The 19853-nt window shown below is 40.5% G+C and overlaps 1 protein-coding gene across 1 annotated transcript in view; it reads left to right on the top strand.

Annotated features, from left to right (window-relative positions):
* The window catches only part of DPYS (dihydropyrimidinase), an 87985-nt gene extending 68454 nt beyond the window's left edge, over nt 1–19531 (top strand). Inside the window, exons 8-10 of the mRNA XM_010354481.2 lie at nt 5971–6178; nt 17628–17758; nt 19116–19531. Coding sequence (XP_010352783.2) covers nt 5971–6178; nt 17628–17744 — 325 coding nt within the window. The 3' untranslated portion in view covers nt 17745–17758; nt 19116–19531. The remainder of the gene's footprint in view (nt 1–5970; nt 6179–17627; nt 17759–19115) is intronic.
* The last annotated feature ends 322 nt before the right edge of the window (nt 19532–19853 follow it).

Genomic DNA, 19853 nt, shown 5'->3' with positions numbered 1-19853 from the left:
TCAAAGCACTGCCTGCTCATCGGATGACATGAGGCCCACCAGCTCTGCAGGGGAGGTCATGTGAGTCTGACTTTGACCTTCACACCTGGACCTCAGCTGCTTCAGGAGAAGCCACTTTGGGCAAATTACAAGAACCTGGGGGATGTTTCATTACAGTGAAAGAAAGGCACAGGGTGAGTTTTGAAAGGATGGGTCTGTTCCCATGTGCTATATGACAATGGCCCTAGAAGGGTGTTAAGATACTGCGCTAAACACTCACTTCTGTCCAGGGCCTCTCTTACGGACAATGCCTGGAGGGCAGTTGGGCTCAGCCTTTACATTCAAGAAAGGCCTCAGATTTGTGCTTTTCAAATGATCACAAAAGCAGATTTTTCTAAAAGTCCCATAGGTACATTGCAAGAATTGAAAGAAAAAGCTGTGTCAGGCAGGGTTCTTAGCTGCAATCAAGAGAAATCCACTCTAAATAGTTAAACAAAAAGGGAATGTATCAAAGGATACTGGGTGGCTCATAGACTCTCCAGGAGGGCTGGAGGAGCAAGCTGAGAGGTGGAACAGCCAGGCCTGATGCCCTAGGCATCCCACAGGGCATCAGAGAACTCTGATCCTGCTCCTAGGCACAGATACTGTAGATCACCTCACTGTGGTGGAGCTCAGATCTTACTGCTAGAATCTCTGTCACAGCTGGCCCTAAACCCAGGATTGACCCATCTCTGTCCTCCACATGGATTCCTGTGGTAGCTGCTTCCTGTGTCACCAACTTGCCAGGCAAAGTCTGGTGCTAGGGCATCATTTTGAAGGAGCCCAGGTCACATGCCTGGGCCCCAGCTGCAAAGAAGGCTGGGAAGACATGTTTTTGGCTTCTGCCATGGGGAGAATTCCCAGAGGAAGTGTGTTCAAAGGAATGACAGATGTCCTTACAAAGATGTGTGACTCTGAACTTGCATTTGTTCCAATAATGGACCACATCTCCCAAACTGCACAACAAATGCATAGATTTTAAATACTGTTTGGTAGTAATCTGATAAACCATGTGATGATATTGTTTTGTATTTTTATGTTTAAAACTGTCTATAATTTAAATATTGAAATTGTACCACAAGTTTTAAAACTTTCTTATGGCAGGGTTACAAACATAACAGTATTCTCAAAAGTTGAAAGTGGTTTCTGCCTCTCACAAGTTCATTCAATATTAAACTACGTGAACCTTGGGCAAGTTCTGAAACAGCTCTATTTCAGCATTATCATCTTGGAAATGTAGTAATAATACTGAGCTGTGTGCTTATTACAGTTGGTAATATTAGAATCGCCAAGTATTTATAGGTATTAGTGAACAAGTATTTCATATAAGCTAAGATGCCACTAAGAATGATAGTTATAACAATTTTACTTATTTATTCATTACTAATTAACCTGGACAGCATGCTAGAAAACCCAACAGAAATGGACTGGATGTTTACCTCTCATTTACTTCAGTGTTCTGTTCCCAAAACATAGTCATGTCCCAGAGGACAGTGGAGGCAGGAATTTAAATTGACCTGACTAAACAGGAAGACAATCATGCAATCTTTTTATTTGATCATCACATAAACATTTATAAAGCACGTAGTATGTGCTGAAGCTAAACCAACCTAGTCTCTTTCTTAAAGTGTGCACCAAGTAGGAAAAGAGAGCCTTGTCAAGAGATCATTGTGATACTTTCAGATAATGCTAAACGACAGAGGAAAATGTTCAGTTTCACCCTGTGTCATCAGGGTCAACTTCTAGGCACCAGGATTCTTGGGTGGAGTTTTAGGGAAGGGAGAAGGGCAGAAGTGAGGAGGGCATTTAGGGAAAAGATAACCTCATGTGCAAGGATTCAGAAGTGGGAAAGCTCCTAAGATTGGAGAATTACAGCTTAAGCTGGAAAGAAAAAGTTAGGTGCCAAATGACACCCTGTCAGACACCTTCCAATGTGAAAGTGGAAGCACATTCCTTTTGCTGCTGGTGATAATGCCTCAAATTTACATTTTGTGTTAATTTGACTTCATTTACATAATGACTTATTATAAAGAATCTCTTAGATGTTGTCTAATTGTCCTCTTTCTCCTGCTAACCCCAAGGCTGAGAAAGTCAAGGTAATGACCTTCAAGGCAAAGAAATTCGATTTGATATTTTGCTGTGTCAACCTCATTTTAAGATCACAACTTACGTCCAGGAAACAGTATAACAAGAATGCTGAAGATACTTGGAATCCGCCATCTTCCTTTTCTTAGCTCACAGAAAAAGCTACTTTGTATATTCCCTCCTGTATTTGCCCACATGCATATATATTTTTCTGGTAGACATAATGTACATACTCTCTATCGCCAGTTTTTCCATTAATATTATATAATTGTCAGGGTTTTTGCTTCTGAGAGTATTTTTAATTCTAGTCTTTCATAAATGCCTAATATTCTATAGAACTGACTTTGGAAAATAGTTATGCTTCAGTTTTTAAATAGTTTAGGCAACATTGTAATGACAATCTTTGTGTATAAAGATTATTTCTTCTGTTAGATGTTTTCCCTAAGAACTTCAGTAACTCTTAAGAATTTCTTTTTTCCTCCCATTCATGTGCTTTAAATAACCATTTCAGCACAAATTTTTAATTCATTTTACTTTCTTCATATAGCAGCCTTACTAATGCATCAGTCCAAAAATCTTCTTTATATAGTATGCTGTAATACAATCCCAAAAGTCCCTCCCATCAATATAACTGTGATGCTTAGGAATGCAGCTACCCAGACTATGGAAATATTTGACAGATTGTAATGGCCATAAAAAGTCTTTTCACCCTGAAAGTCTAAAACCCCTCTATATTGTTTCCTAGCTTTATTTTCTTGGAGTTTGTATCTTTCATCACCATAATTCATCATAACTCATTCTATACTTAGTATTCCTTTAAATATTTTCTTCATTTTCCTGTTTTAGTGATGTTATTTACCACTGGATTAATACCCCTCCATCCTTCTTAATGTTTGAAATTATTGTTGTATTTGTACCTGCCTCCTACTTCTTGGTGATTATTTGACATTTCTTTATGCCAGTAAGTTGGTTCCTAAGGTCACTGAAAGCTCTTTTGTTTGCTGCAGCATACACTTAAAATATGACCCAGCAATTTCACTCCTGGGTATTTACATTAGAGAAATATTCATGCAAAACAGGTACCTGAATGTTTATAACAGCTCTATTCATATTCATCAAAAAAAAAAAACTATTTAGAAACAACTCAGATGACCTTCAGTAGGTGAATGTATAGCACATTGTGGTATGTCCATACAGTGGAATACTATGCAGCAACAAACAAGGGAGCTATTCATACACACAACAAATTGGATGAATCTCAAAGGACTGATGTGGAATTAAAGAAGTCAGTCTTGAAAGATTACACACTCTATGATTCTACTTATATGACAGTCTTGAAAAGAGAAAACTATAGTAATGAAGACTAGATCAGTGGTTGCCAGGTGTTAGGGATTGGGGGAGGGCGTGACTACAAAGGGGTAGTGTGAGTCTGGGGTAGTGGTAGCACTGTCCTGTGTCTTAATTGTTGTGATGGCAACACAAATCTATGTATGTGTAAACATTCATAGAAATGTACACCAAAAGGTCATTTTTATTGTAAATTTTAAAAATATAAAAAGATCCAAGTTTCCAGGCCAGGTGCAGTGACTCATGCTTATAATCCTAGCACTTTGGAAAGCCAGGTTGGGTGGACTGCTTGAGCCTTGGAGTTCGAGACCATCCTGGGTAACATGGCTTAACCCTGTCTCTACCAAAAACAATATAAAAATTAGCCAGGTGTGGTGGCACATGCCTGTAGTGCCAGCTACTTGGGAGGCTGAGGTGGGAGGATCGCTTGAACTGAGGAGGTAAAGATTGCAGTGAGCTATGATGGTCAAACCACTGTACTTCCAGCCTGGGCAACAAGAGCAAGACCCTATCTCAAAAAATTAAAATTAAAATAAAAAAAAATCCCAGTTTCATCAAACTAGTCATATGTCCTTTGGCAAATGATATGACCTTTCTAAATCTCAATTTATTTTTCCTATAAAATGTGGAAAATACTCTCTACCTTGGAGAGGTGTTCTAAAGATGAAATAAGATGTTATAAACCATCTCCATGACATACTAGATGCTCCTCTTTCTCTTTTCCATGGCAGCTGTTTCTCACTGGGAGCAGATTCTTTTTTATTATTATCATCACCGTGCTTTTTTACAGCTATTTGGCTCTTAGGTAGCAGCCTGGAGCCACTGAGGGTTTCAAGCAGGAAAATGACATGATCTGATCTTCATTTTTAGAAGATAAATTGAGCAGCTTTGTGGAGAGTGGTAAGGAATGCAGGGGGGTAAGAGTTGAAACAAAGAGGCCAGTAAGAGGTGTTGGGGTTGTCCAGGTGAGAGATGATGGTGTAGACTCCAGTGGGAGCCATGGAGAGGGGGAGAGGAGGAGAGGGGTCTTATTTTGGGAGGAGGTAGAACAAAGTAGCTTGTTACTGGCTTGAGGGGTGAGGAAAGATAAATGGTGATGTCATTTACTGAGATGAGAACTCAAGGGAGGAGCAAACTCGAGCAGGTGGGTTGTGGTCAGCATTAAAAGTCAAGAATTCTGTCTGGGCATGTTGGGATTGGAAACCAAGAAAGCAGTTGGACCAAGGACCAGGCAGTGTTATCTTGTTCATTTCTAGGACTGCAGCACACAGCAGCTGGGGCTTCCTCCTCAGCCCTTCCAGATAAGGCTGGGGGAACTTTGAGCTGCTTCTCCTTAGACTCACTCAGCCTTGAGGATTTTAGCAAAATTTATCTCTTTAATCCATTCCTGAGAGGGATTGTAGAACCTTCTACCAGAATTCAGATTATGCTATTATTCTAAGTGAAGTAACTCAGGAATGGAAAACCAAACATCATATGTTCTCATTCGTAAGTGGGAGCAAAGCTATGAGGATGCGAAGGCATAAGAATGGCACCATGGACTTTGGGGACTCAGGGGAAAAGGGTGGGAAGGGGTGAGGGATAAAAGACTACACACTGGGTTCAGTGTACACTGCTCGGGTGATGGGTGCACCAAAATCTCACAAATCATCACTAAAGAACTTACTCATGTAACCAAATACCACCTGTTCCCCAAAAACTATGGAAATAAAAAATTTTAAAGAAAAAAAGGACTCAGATTATGCTCATATTATTCACTGCTGCCAGATTTTTTTCTTTTCCATTTAATGAGATTTAAGGAAAGGAGGCATGTAGCATTTTCGAATACCTAGCCTGGAAGTCATCAATCATTTTGTGTAAGATTGAAAAATATTATTAAACTACAGAGAATGATGACACATGTATAACATAGAATATGCTAAGAGATTATATTCCAACATATTTGGTTATTTCTGTTATCTTCAAATTTCTAGTTTTGCTACAGACAATGAAAGAAATTACATATATACTTTTCCTTGATAACTACCAAATCTAATTTGATAACTATCAAATAGCTATTTCCTTTGGGAAGGCAGGAGCAGGCATGGGATTTGGGAAGGGGTTTTGAAGAAGCCTCCATTGTATGTACAAAAAGTTAAAATTCCATAGAGCTGGATGTAGGGTCAGTGTGTTCATCAGTCATCTGTGTTTAAAAATATTTTATAATTTAAAAACAAAAAAAGTTAACATATAAATAAAAATAATTTTAAAATCTGAACATAAAAGACAATGCCCTCCTTCCACCCACTCTACCCTCATTAATCACCTTAAAGAGTGATCTCTTGGGTTTTTCTCTCAGAAAAATGTAATTACTTTGTAATGAAATGTTAATGTTATGTTCTATTCTTAAAGTCACTTGTTACAGTGATGAAGCTATGACTTAATAGAGTTGCTAAATTTTCTTCTAAGTCATTCTTCTTTTATATTTATCAAGTGAGCTGGTGATGATGTGGAACTTGTTTGTTGTTTTCACAAATATAGGACTATCTCAGCAAAAACTCATCATCAGGCTGTTAACTTCAACATTTTTGAGGGCATGGTTTGCCACGGGGTGCCCCTTGTGACTATTTCAAGAGGCAAAGTGGTGTATGAAGCCGGAGTGTTCAGTGTCACGGCAGGAGATGGGAAGTTTATTCCTCGAAAACCATTTGCTGAATATATTTACAAACGAATAAAGCAGCGAGACCAGGTGAGTGTGCCACAGTGGGATACTGCTACAGGTCAGACTGTCTCCTGCTCCTGGATATCTGGTTGGTAGTGGTGGTGTTGACACTACACTTGGTTTAAGGTGTTCCTGGGGTGTCAGGATTGATATGAGAGATTAGAGATGCCATGTTTTAGAGAAAGGATCATTATTGGATGGATGCATTTCCCCTTGCAGACTGATAGGTCAGTTTGGGATTTCCAGATTGTGGGAGAATCTGGTGGGGGCTTTTGGCAATTGTGTTAGTCAGGGTCCTCCAAGAGGCAGACACCCAGATGGATAAAGGTGTATGAGTTTTATTGGGGGAAACACCTGTGAAAGAAACTAGGAGGTGGCTGGAAAAGATTGGGAGAGCCCTCAGATTTCAAGTTAAGTCTGAAACCAGTGAAGAAAAGAAAGAGAGAAAATGGGTGGGATCATCCTGGAATACCCTACAGTCTAGGGGAGGCTGAGAAAGGCCTTCAGGGAGTCCTAGAGCCATGTCTCAGAGCTCCCAGCTACAGGTCAGTCCCAGTCATTGGCTGAGAGCCACTGTGGGAGGTGTGACCTCTGTGCATAAGTGTAATGGAGTTCAGAGCTCAGCCCCAGCCCCTTGAAAAAATGTGCTCCCAGTTAAAGATCTGCAAGTTTCGTTTTTATGACCACCAGTGCAATGGTGGAGTTTTGGGCTGGAGAAGACCTAAATACAAATTCTGTCTTGCCCTCGCCACCATTTCCTAGCTGTGTGGCCTTGAGCAAGTTTCTCGATCCTGCTTGGGCTCAATTCCCTCATCTGGAAAATGACAACAATGTTTCCTTCCTAACAAATTGTGACACTCAAATGGGTTTTTTAAATGAAAGGCATGGCCCAAAGCAGTAGCTCACCACACCTGTAATCCCAGCCCTTTGGGAGGCAAAGGTGGGAGAATCACTTGAGGCCAGGAGTTTGAGAACAGCCTGGGCAACAGAGTGAGACCCCATCTCTACAAAAAATTTAAAAATAAAAAATAATTAGCCAGCCACACCAGTGCACTCCAGCCTGGGCAACAGGTTGGTAGGAGGTCAATAAATGTCATTTTTGTCTCTTTGCTTTCCCCTTTTGATGAACAAATCTATATCAAAGACCCCTGTTATTATAAAAGAGATATTTGGGCTTTCACACAAGTTTTGTTTAGTTCACACAGAGTTTGAAATAATTTTAAAATTTTACTATGCCAAATACACTAAAATATTTGAGAATTTTAGATTTTAAAAATCTAGATTTCTGGATTTGGGGGCCAGGGGAAGCAAACCTGTGTCCTCAATCCCACATGGGTCCAATGGGCCAGAGCTAGATGGCAGGCCCCTAGCTAGGAGGTATTTCTGGGTTTCACCCAGAAGGCTTCACACATTACTTGCCTGGCCATGTAGATGGTAGTGTTTGCCACCCTTGGACTAGTTCTAAGGCTTCTCCCTCTTCTTTCTATTTTTCAAATGTACCTCTCCTTTTCCAGAGCTCTCTGGCTGTTTTTTTGATTCAGTTCATTTGGATCTTGTAGACTCTTTGGTTTCTCCTCTAATGTCTTCCGAAAAATTTTTACTTGTGGATTCTCAGAGTCCATTACGCAAGATTTATCCATTTTTAAACACTTCCTAAGGCTTTGATTAGGTAAACAAATGTTCTCACGTGCTTTAAATTATCAGAAATGCTATAGCTCTTTTTATGCTGTATTTATATGCTCAGTCAAAATAGATGGTTTAAGGTTACAGTTAATATTTCCGGGGAGTTAGTTTATAAATGTTACCACTAATGGGTGACAAGTAGGTGGTAACTGTAAGAATCCTAGGATCCTCGGTGTTTCTGAAGATGTATGTGATAAATAACAGCAGCACTAACATTTAGTGAGTGCTTACTGAATGCAGGACACACTGCTAAGGTCTCTGTCACCACAATAACCCTGGGAGGGAGGGAGGTATTTTTTTCACTTAAAATTAAAGAACTGGCCAGGCATGGTGGTTCACACCTGTAATCCTAGCAGTTTTGGAGGCCGACGCAAATGGATTGCCTGAGCTCAGTAGTTCAAAACCAGTCTGGGCAACATAGCAAAACCCCATCTCTACTAAAAATACAAAAAATTAGCCAGGCGTGGTGGCACACTTCTGTAGTCCCAGCTACTTCGGAGGCTGAGGCACGAGAATAGCTTGAACCTGGGAGGTGGAGGTTGCAGTGAGCCAAGATCACACCACTGCACTCCAGCCTGGGTGACAGAGTGAGACTCTGTCTTAAAAAAAAAAAAAAAAAAAGTTAGAGAACTGAAGTTTCAAGAAATTAAGAAATTTGTCCAAGTCACACAAGCAAGTATATGGCAGGGCCAGGACATAAACCTTGCTTATCTGATTCCAAAAACTTTATCCTTAAGTAATAATAGATACTGTAAATTATAAACATTGAGTTGAATGAAGTAATGAAGGATAAGTTACTCAGCATTTGTTTTGGAAAAAAGTCTCTCAAGGAAAAAATTAAGTTGGAGGCACTGATGGCAGCTGGTGCATTCATGAGACTATGGCAGTTATCTAGGAGATGAACAGAGAGGGTAGATTTAGGATATCATAAAGTAGTAAAATTAATAGAACTGGGTGATAGATTATGTGACACCTGAAGTGGATCCAAGGCAGGGCCAATCTTGGCATCAGTTCCAGTTGCTTCCAGCAGGGGCGCTAGACTAACAGGGAGCCCTGATGGACCATATTTCAGTGCTTGGCTTTGCCTTAGTCTTCTTGCAGAGAAAATGTTTTAAGGTAGCAGAGGTCCTCAAATCACTGGTTTCATCAGTTCTCCTTTGCAAATTATTTTGTGATTTTTTTGGCAGAATTAATGCCAACTGCAATTTTTATGAGTTCACTATCAATTCTGTGAATTATTTTAGTTTCTTAGTACTTTTTTCTAATATCAAATTTTTAGGCATTTTAGTGCATCATTGTTTTAAAAATATCAATACATGATAGTTATCATGTGTTGTTTTGAGCACTATCTGCCAAGCTCTGTACTAAGTGGTTTATATTCATTATTTTACTTAATCCATACAGCAAGCCAAGTGGTAGGTATTATTGTTCCCATTTTACAGAATAGAAAGCTGAGTCTCAGTAAGATTAAGTAACTTCCTAGGTTAAGCATTAAGTAAACCTAAGAGCCAGGATTTGTGATAAGGTCTTTTTGATTCCTACTGTACCACTGGACCTCTGTAGATACAAAAAAAAAAAAAAAAAAAAAAAAAAAAAAAAAAAAAAAAAAAAGGAAGAAAATAGTCATGAAACCCAAATCATGGAGAAATGCCTTATTAAAAAATGTTGGTGTGGAAAAAATATTAAATAAAATGGATAAAATTAAATGAGGTTGGAAACTGTCTGGAGATGGTTCCCTATGGCATTAGGCAAAGACAACTCACAGGATAAAAATATCACATAAAGGTTAAGAAAAAGAATCATAAAAACCCTAGATTTTTAAACTCACATGAGGTTATCAAAGTCTGTGCTTTGGTTTTCATTTCAAATACTCAGATTTCTTTGTGAGTGAGGACAAGAGATTGAGGGCAAGCAGGAATAGCCAATGCTATTTCTTTGCTTATCTGTTATCCCTACCAAGAAAATTAATCACTTCCTATTCTGGACTCCCAAAGCACACAGTACAGAGTCACATCAGCATTTGCCAGTCCCTGAACTCAGCTGGTCTCCTGGCTAGAGTGTTAGTTCCTTCAGAGCAGCATCTTATTCTTTTTTGCCAGTACTTGGTACATAGCAGGCATCTGAATAAACTGCAAACAGAAGGAGCAAAGGCTATAGTTTCAGAGGTGCATAGAAGGAAATTTAACTAAATTTACCCAGCAGATTGTCCCTGTCTTATTTCAAATAGTGGGATTATCTGTGACAGCTTGATTCTTATCTATGATTTTATTACATAATAATAAAATCTGTCAGCATCATACCATGCAGCTATTACTGTTACTGGATCTTTTGGGAAATTTCAAAGGAAAGAAAAGACATTTTTATCTGATTTGACAGCTTTGGGGAATTGCTAATTTATTTATTTTAAAATGTAGACAGCTGATCCTAAAGGAAAATATTGAATCAGAAGATGAGGCATCAAATTTTATTTGATAAATATAACATAATAGAATATATTTCAACTTCATATAAAAGTTGTTTAAGGAAAGGAAAGTAAAAGAAAAGAGGGAGGGGAAAATGTAACAGCAACTTGGATGTTCAAGATAATTCTGACTGAGCAAAATTACATATTATTAATTGTTTACAAAAATATATAGCTCTTTAAGTTAAAATGGGTTATGTTTCTTGAATTTTTGTGTGTTTAGAGTGTTATAAGTTCCAACAAAATGTGAAAGTATAGACATTTGTTAAGTCATCTCTTTTTTTTCAGTGGCAGGGAACCCCAAACTTTCTGGAAAATCAGGGTCACATTGCATTTTATAGAAAAACAGGAATAGCTTGGAGTAATGTATGGTTTCAGAATACTGCTGCCAAAGCTTTTAAACTGGGTTGTATCTTTGCAATGATAAGCATAATTTGCCTTGTAGATAAGATAAAATCGAGTGGATGGCTGCTTGGGTCCTTGAGATGGGTATTCTCCATTTCTGAAATAACCATTTGTCAATGTCTTTCTCAAGGTGGTAGCTCAGAGAAAATAATTTAAGACATATCACTTTCCATATAATCCTAATTTCTTCAGATTAATTACTACCTACCAATACAAGGTAACACAAGAGACATATGTATGCATCTCTGCCCATCTCTTCATTCAGTGGTGTCAGTTTGGTAGCTTGAAATCAGCCAGGGAAGGAGTATTTACACCACAGAAATAGGCAGGTGCTTTAAGTTAGGACTTGAAGGGTGGTGAGGAAAAGGGAAGGTAGAGATAGTTGTTAATATTTACCAGCACATCACTATAGACAGGACCTTTTCTAAGTACTCTTTTTCATGCTTTATCTAATCAGTCAACATTCGTTTAGTAAATATTTATTGACCACCAATTCTGTTCCAAGCACACTTTAATTCTTACAACAACCCTTGGAGGTAAGTAGTGATATTCCTATTTTATAGATTAAGAAATAGAGGCTCAGTGAACTCACCTAGTTACTAAGTGACAGTGTTGGGACTCAAACCCAGGTTTGTCTACCTCCAAAGCCAATCCCTTTAACCTGTATCACTGCAGTATCCTAACCATAAAGTTTAATCTCTACTCAAACAAATAGCCACCCATTCCCCCATCCTCAGGATATCACTCCCTCAGACTCCCCTCTGCACAGAGGGTTCACTTCCTCTTGGACTGGCAAATTTACCAGAGGAACCAGCCCTGAAATGAGAGAGCCCAACTTTGTAGCTCACAGCATTTTTATTTATTTATTTATTTCTTGCTTCAAATCTTTCCCTCTCCCACTCCAGCCAGGATATTTTAAGGATTAAATTGAGATATTTGGTAAGTTGTAAACATCATCAAAATGTCAATTTTCATTGTTATAGATCACCGGTCACACCTATGGCTTCCTCATGTACTAGTGATTCACAGAGCCCTGGGTAGCTCAGTTCAATGTGTACCGAGCACCCTGTAAATTCACCAGGCCAGGCGTGGATTTCATTCTCAGGGAGTCACTGTTTATTTGGTCTGTTTGCTGTTGACCCAGCATCTGCTGTTTGGTATTTGGAAGTTCTGTTGTCTTTATTGATATTTTAGTGTCTTAGCCTCCATGAACAGCATTCAATCATTAATACCTTTGGGATTCTTCTCTGTTGATCTTGCTATTTTCAGAAAATCTAGCATCCAGCTGGGCCTGGTGGCTCATGCCTGTAATCCCAGCACTTTGGGATGCTGAGGTGGGTGGATCACCTGAGGTCGGGAGCTCAAGACTAGCCTGGCCAACATAGTGAATCCCCCTCTCTAACTAAAAATGTAGAAATTAGCCGGGAGTGGTGGTGCATGTCTGTAATCCCAGTTTCTTGGGAGGCTGAGGCAGGAGAATCATTTGAACCCAGAAGGTGGAGGTTGTTGTGAGCTGAGATTACACCACTGTACTCTAGCCTGAGTAACAGAGTAAGGCTCTTTCTCAAAAAAAAAAAAAAAAAAAAAAAAAGAAAAGAAAAAAGAAAAAAAGAAAAGAAAATCTAGCATCCCAGCACATTCCATCCTCAGCAGTCAATATGATTAACTTTCCCTTTTCTTTTTTTTTTTAGACAGAGTCTCACTCAGTGCCCAGACTAGAGTGCAGTGGCATGATCTCGGCTCACTGCAGTCTTCACCTCCTGGGTTCAAGAAATTTTCCTGCCTCAGCCTCCCGAGTAGCTGGGACTACAGGCATAGGCCACCACACCTGGATAATTATTGTATTTTTAGTAGAGACGGGGTTTCACCATGTTGGCCAGGCTGCTCTTGAACTCCTGACCTCAAGTGATCAGCCCGTCTCAGCCTTCCCAAGTGCTGGGATTAGAGGTGTGAGCCACCACGCCCAGCCCAATATGATTAAATTTACTATCAACTTATGTCTTCGTTTTTCCTTGTTTACCTAACCAAAAAGCATTTCTGTAGTTATGAAAGTGTAATGATAATTGGAATTAATGTTTATTTATAGAACCACAAATTATATAATTATCATTTCCATCTCTCTATTAATTTGTCACAATGACAAGTATCATCAGATACTGAGAACTCAAGTTCAATTCTCATTTACCAAAGTAAACCACCAGTGTCCTGCTAGGCGAGGTGCCACTTATGTCTTCTGTATTACTTATATTTTGTGCATGCTGCTATAACAATATCTGTGGCTGGTTAATTTATAATGAACAGACGTTTATTAGCTCACATTTCAGGAGGCTATGAAGTCCAAGAATGAGGAGCTGGCATATAAAGAGGGCCTTCTTGCTGTGTCATCCCACCAAGGAAGGCATCACATGGCAGAAGGGCAAAGAGAGGAGAAGGGGGAGAGCCAAAGGGGCCAAACTTGTCATTTGATAAGGAATCCACTCCCAAGATAACAGCATTAATCCATTCATAAAGGCAGAGTCCTCATGGCCTAACCATCTATTAAAAGTCTCACCTCTTAATACTGTTACAATGGCAATTAAATTTTAAGATGAGTTTGAGAGGGGACAAACATTCAAACCACAACAACAGCCACCCGTGGTTTTAACCTCAAGTCATTTTATTTGATTGTGATACCATCAAGATGGAAAGAATTGCTGTCAAGGTGTGATCATCTAATCTTGACCAGCATGTACTAGGGGGAAAAAAAAATACCATAATCAGATTAGCCTTCCAATGGTGTGTTCTCAGGACTTGAGTCTCTTGAAGTATTCCTTGAGAAAGCTGTCAAATAATTTTAGATGATGTTACCCTCAGGTGATACAATTGCCCAATATCATCAAAAATTTCAAGAGGTCCTACAGTCAGGAAATCTCTCTTCATTTAACAAATGTTTGTGGAGCACCAGCCGCTATTCCAGATGCTGAGGATATAGGCATTAATAAGACAGCCAGTCTGATCACAAAGAGCTTATATTCTACTTGTTTCAACTGTGGTTCATGGTGCTTATGTTCTAGTTGTGTTTGAGACAATTTTACACCTCTTTGTGCTGTAGCCAATGAGCATAAAGGAGATAAAGGAGTCTGGAGATAAAGGAGTCTAGAGATCAAGAGACATCAAAGCTGGAGATAAAATTTGGGAATCATAACATATAGATTTAAAACCGTGAGTCTAAGGTCACCAAGGAGACTATATTAGAGAAGAAAGTGGGCTTACAACAGAGCTCTGGGCCCACCAACCTTCAGAGGTGGAGGAGAAGAGCAAGCATCAGTGGAGCCTGAGAAGGCTGACCAGTGAGGCAGGAAGACCATCAGGAGAACATGGAGTCCCAGAAGGCGAGAAGAGAAACCTGCTGTCTTTGTTCAATCCAGGATACTCTGTTTCTTCATCCTGGTTTTTCTATGTGTTTTATGCTGCATAAATGTCCTCTAAGAATAAGGTATGCTTTTGGCCAGGAGAATAGGGATGGAGTCTTTATTATCACCATACTCATCTAGGATGCCAGAGAAAGAGGCTCACTTTATTTTGACCCTGACTGCTAGTGTCAAGTACATGCATTAAGCAATGGCTCTGCCATATGCTGGGGTCTGTGTCAGGCTAGGCAGTTCATACTTCAGACAGAGGTTTGCCATTGTCATTAGAGAGAAGGAATAAGACAAGGATTGCTAAGAGTTGGAGGTTAAGTCTACTTAGAAAACAAATGTGCAGCTGAACTTTTGAATAACAGCAGTGACGGTTTCAGATTCTGCAGAAGGAGTGCCATCACTTTTCCATTTTGTCACAGTGAACATCTAGTGATGTCCTAAAACATGCCCAGAGAACAATGCCAGGAGCAACAGACAGCACAAAGATGAAGAAGGCATGAGTCTAGCCATCATAGAGCTTGTGTAACCCACTTCTAAGGATGAGCAAATATTAAAAGGTTAAAAGGGCTGAGAGGCTTGAGACTAGGACTTAAGTTGTCTTTGATTTCTGTCAACTTGTCTATCAAAGGGAAAGACTGTGGAGTGTGAGGCAGCACAAGACTCCTGACAGGAGGCTGCTTGTTTCTGAGGTGGCCGTGCACGCAGACATGGCTCCCATCCACGGCTATTCTGAGAGGAAAGCAGACCTGGTCCACCCAGAGCTTCAGAGGCAGGCAAGAGAGAGACGGTATGCAGGTTAGCCCCGGCCAGTCGGGTCAGAGACATGTGATGGTCAGCGGGACAAGGGTGACAAGCCAGACGTGACTGGCTCCATGACTGAACAGCCAGAAAGCAGTTTGTAGACAGCAGGTCACAGAAAAATTACAGCCCAGGCCAGGCTCAGTGGCTCACGCCTGTAATCCCAGCACTTTGGGAGACTGAGGCAGGTGGATGACTTGAGGGCAGGAGTTCAAGACCAGCCTGGCCAAAGTGACGAAACCCTGTCTCTACTAAAAATACAAAAATTAGCTGCCCATGGTGGTGTGCACCTGTAATTCCAGCTACCTGGGAGACTGAGATATGAGAATCGTGTGCACGTAGGAGGTGGAGTTTGCAGTGAGCCAAGATTGTGCCACTGTGCTCTGGCTTGGGTGACGGAGTGAAACTCTATCTCAAAAAAGAAAAAAAAAAAGAAAGAAAGAAAAGAAAAGTACAGCCTGGAGAACAGATAAATGATGCAGCACAACAAAAGAGCACGACAGAAACTGAGTCAGCCCAGGCCAGGCCAAACCACAAAAAGAAGAAAGCAGGCTTAGATGGGAAGTCCCCTTCATACCTTCTTCCCCCAAAATCCCTTCTACCCATATCTATTGAGTGCTTGTTATGGAGAAAGAGAGTAGCACACCAGCCCTCTGTCTGCTGGGGGAGACTGACAAGTGAACAAATTATTCCAGAAACCTGGGGTAAGCAAGATAGTGCATAGGGCACAGAGGGCCAAAGTTTCCTAGACTGATGATTAGCTGAGCTGAGTAATAAAAGAGAAGTCAGATAATTACACAAAAGTGAGAGCGGCAGCCTAACCCATGCAAAAGCATGGCCTTGACCGGGAGCTACCAGGAAGGATTCTGATGTGCTTGGAGTGGCTGGTGCATGCTCCCAGAGCCTGCAAGCTGGGTTCTGGGGAAGTATCCTCTAGGTGATGGAGCAGCCTGTAGAGCAAACCCAGCCCTGAGTGAAGAGGGCAGGCCCTGTGTGTGATGGCCCCACCTGAGTCACCGGCATGGGCAGTCAGTTCCCAAGAAGGAGTCCAGGACAGACAAAAAATGAACAGCTGAAAATCCCAAGTAGTGTAGGTTCAAGGAAGTAGTGTAGGAAGAGGGAGACGGAGTGGGATCTGAGGAGGGCTACACAGCACACAGTAGGCAGCACAAAAGTCTGCTCACTTAGGTCACATGCTCCAGATGTGCTCACTGCAGAAGAGCCTGAAGATTGAACTGAAATATACCACAGGCTTTGCTGAGTATGAATACCAAGAGGAGCATAGAGAAGGCAAGCCCTCTAGGTGATAGGCAGGAATGAGCTGAAAGAAGGACATAAATCTTGGTTTGCTCGGACGGGCCTGGATTATACTTATGTTAATTATGTTTAGTGCCCTTTTCATGTTCAGAAGTGTCCTACTTTGGATGATAAATTGTACCGTTGCCCCAGGTTTAAGTGATATTCATGCAGTCTGGCTTGGAAAGTAAAGCCAGGAGAGGATTAAAACAAACAAACAAACAAACAAAAACAGGGACCAAGGACCTGAAAGGGAGGATGCGGCCAGAGAGTAGGATATTAGGTGAGTTTAAGGTTTCAGATGTGGTGCTTCAAGGTGGTAGAAATGGGAGGGTGTCTGTGTTCCTCAAGATGACGACAGGGATCGAGGACTGAGTAGATAGTGAACCAAAACGGAAGTCCAGCAAAGCATTTAGACAGATACAGAAAGTGGGCAGAGGCTTGGCCTGGTGAGGGAAGGGCAGGGGTCCCCCCATTTCCTGAGCACTCAGTTGCCCACCTGGTGCTGTGCTTCAAGTTCTGTGGCTGCAGGGGCTGCGGGCCTTGTTCTGTGTTGGATCCTTGGTGTTTGGCATACTCTCTGGGGCTGTGTGAGCTCAGCGAATATCTGCGGAATGAATGAAGAAAATGCTTTGGCTCTGGAAATTCTCAGCTATCTGAGAGATAGGTTTATTTCCCCCATTTCATGGATGAGGAAGTAGGCCTGGAGGCATTAATTAACTTGTCAGTTTCCTACATGTAATAAATGGCAAATGGAGAATTCTAACTGAGATCTGTCTCACTTCAAAGGTCACACTGTTGATCACTACAATGTATTAGTTTTGGTGGTCAAGATGAGACCCACAGTAATTTGTTATCTGTGTGTGTGTGTGTGTGTGTGTGTGTGTGTGTGTGAGATTTCAAAACTCTGCTCAAGCACTGACAGCTCTAGCTGAATCCAGCAGAGGGTTCTGCTGCATAGTCGGTCACCAACGAGGTGAGATTCTGTGGACAATTCATAATGCACAGAGACAGTCAGGAAAGGGGAAAGCACACACAATTGCTAAACCTGAAGCAACTGCTCTGAGTGTTAGGAGAGGTACAAAGAAGCACTGCAAACTCAGGCAAGTAGGATTGGAACTGGAAGAAAAGGTCAGATGTTGGAAAGGACAGTAGGAGACAGTTGTGGGACTCAGAAGGGCATGAGGATATGGCAGAGGCCCTAGTGAGTGTCCCTGGGCCTCTGTCTGTTGCAGATTAGTACCCACAAAAAGTGGGACAATCCAGATTCTCAAGGTTGCCACGAATTTCTGTGAAAGGCCAAGGGGATTGGGAGGCATGTGATAAATTTACAAGATGCTTTTTTTGCTCTCACAATTCATAAAGGGAGCTACACTTAACTTGGAACTCAAGAAAATAAACCACAAAAGGGAAATGAAATGTTCTCTTTCAGACTTGCACACCTACCCCCGTGGAGCGTGCACCCTATAAGGGAGAAGTCGCCACACTGAAATCCAGAGTGACAAAAGAAGATGCCACAGTGGGGACCAGGAAACAGGCCCACCCCTGAAGTGTGTGCTGTCGGTAAGGGACTGTGGACAAGAAAAGTCTTCCTGCATGAAAGCATATGAAAGTAGCAGCTCTCCTCATAAGGGTTGAAGAGACCAAGGTCAGAGGCTTCACAGTGATCTAAGACTCAAGGACAATTGAGCCCAGGGAGGACTGATCAAAGCAGAGCATTTAGATAAGGCTTCCAGATTGTAGAAGGCCTTGGGCTTGCTAGAGAGTCATTCTTTGAGATGTTAGGAAACATTCAATACAGCCTTGGGGACTCAACTATGAGCAAGATGCAGTAAGGAGGCTGATAACATACAGAGGGAACTACTTAAGACAGGGAGTACAATTTCATGGTCAAAATTTACAAATGGATTAGGACCTTATCTGGAGAAACGAATCTTCATATTGTAAATACAACGGTGTTCTACAATTTAGAATAAATGAAAAATGAATAAAATGTTGCTTTAGGGGGTATAATCCTCCAGGAAAATTCTTCAATAGTATCTGATTATTTCACAATTAGTTTTGGAAATAATATTACAGATACAGTCATTTTTGCAAAAGTATTTGAGCACTTCATCAGTTTTCTCTGTCTTTTGACAGGCTGATCTTTCTTTTCTGAAGTGTCTAGTATCATCATCCTTGACAATTTTCTTTCCTCAGTTGTCTTCTGGTCCTGCTCTCTTAGATCCCCATTTAACAGTGGCTTTGCTGTAATTTTAGCATCTCCCTAATATCACTTCCACTGACTTCATGAAATCTACATGTTTTGCCAGTTTTGCAATTTTGCTAGACTCTTAATTTTTTTTTTTTTTTTTTTTTATGTGTGATATGTTTTCAGACATTTCAACACATGGCCATCTGCACAAGACTTAACCCCAGAGGTTGACCTAATGGACCTGGTTAGACATTTGTGTTAATGAGAGGCACAGTTTGACAATGGTCTGGCTTTCTATATACTGAAGCACTGCACTTTTACACATTTTGACAACCTCTTACTCCCTGCATAAATCCTGTTCCTGCAGGGATTTGGATAATGAGGGCTTGAATGGCAAAGCCCTCTGTGCTACATGCCATGTTCTTTCATTATTGAACGTTGTGTGTTTAACAACAAACACTATCTAGCCCAAAGTCTCAACCTTTTTGTCATTTTCAGACTACCAGAATTGTTCTTCTAATCCAGGATGATTTTTTGTTAAAAATTCAGGGAAAGATTAGCAAGAGAAAGAAATGTGATTGAATGCTATAACATGCTATTAATGACATTTATAGGAGCAGGATTAGTGTTTACTTTGATTATAGCACTTTTGGGGGGTTTGGTTTGAATTCTGCATCTCTTTGTGAGGGAGAATGTTACAGTGAGTTCCTTTCATTCTCTTCAAAGGTAAAATCAGAAGAAAGGAGGCTGCCGTTCCTTTCACAGCCAAACGTTGTCAACCCATGGAGAAGCAGGCCTTATTCAACTCCCTGGGATCCTTTAGAAAAAAATCACCGCTCTAGACTTCTTTGATTTTCTTTCAGAAGCAATTGCTGTCTTTATCACTGTGTCTTTGTTGCTGCATAAGATTGAAGGTATAAATTTATATTGTTGTAATGGAAAGGCTGTGTGGAAATTCATTGGTGATACTTTAAAATGTTATCTTTGCTTGTACTAGATTTCTTACTTAGAATTTTTAAAAATCATTTTCTTGTTTAAATTGTTTCTTTTTTTAAAAAAAGGTTACATTAGTTTTAAAAAAGCTCTGTGATTTTACTTTTTATTGTAATTAATAAACATTGAGATCTTCGTTTTGTATCTTATCTGATTTATTTGTGTCTCCTTCTATCTAGTGGGATTGAGATTCTAGGAGGTTGGTTTTCATTTGAGAGCATGAGTTCCTGGCCATGTCTCTTCAGCAACTTTTGGAAATCTAGTCTCAGAAAATCCCACCTAATCAAATTAGATGCTCAAGTTTAAAATAAGTCCAAGGCAAATTATCCAATCACAATGATGAATGTGGGATTTGAGGGAATTAAATGGAATCAGCATGGCTGAAAGATGCTACATTAATACCTTCCTTCCCCTACACTTCCTAGTCTATGGTATGATCCTTCTGTGTGTGCAGAGAAGCTAAGATTAGAT

This window comes from Rhinopithecus roxellana, chromosome 9 (genome assembly GCF_007565055.1).
Source record: "Rhinopithecus roxellana isolate Shanxi Qingling chromosome 9, ASM756505v1, whole genome shotgun sequence".
Classification (NCBI taxonomy): Eukaryota; Metazoa; Chordata; class Mammalia; order Primates; family Cercopithecidae; genus Rhinopithecus; species Rhinopithecus roxellana.
Note: the sequence above shows the minus strand (reverse complement) of the source record. Positions and strands in the feature narration are given on the sequence as shown.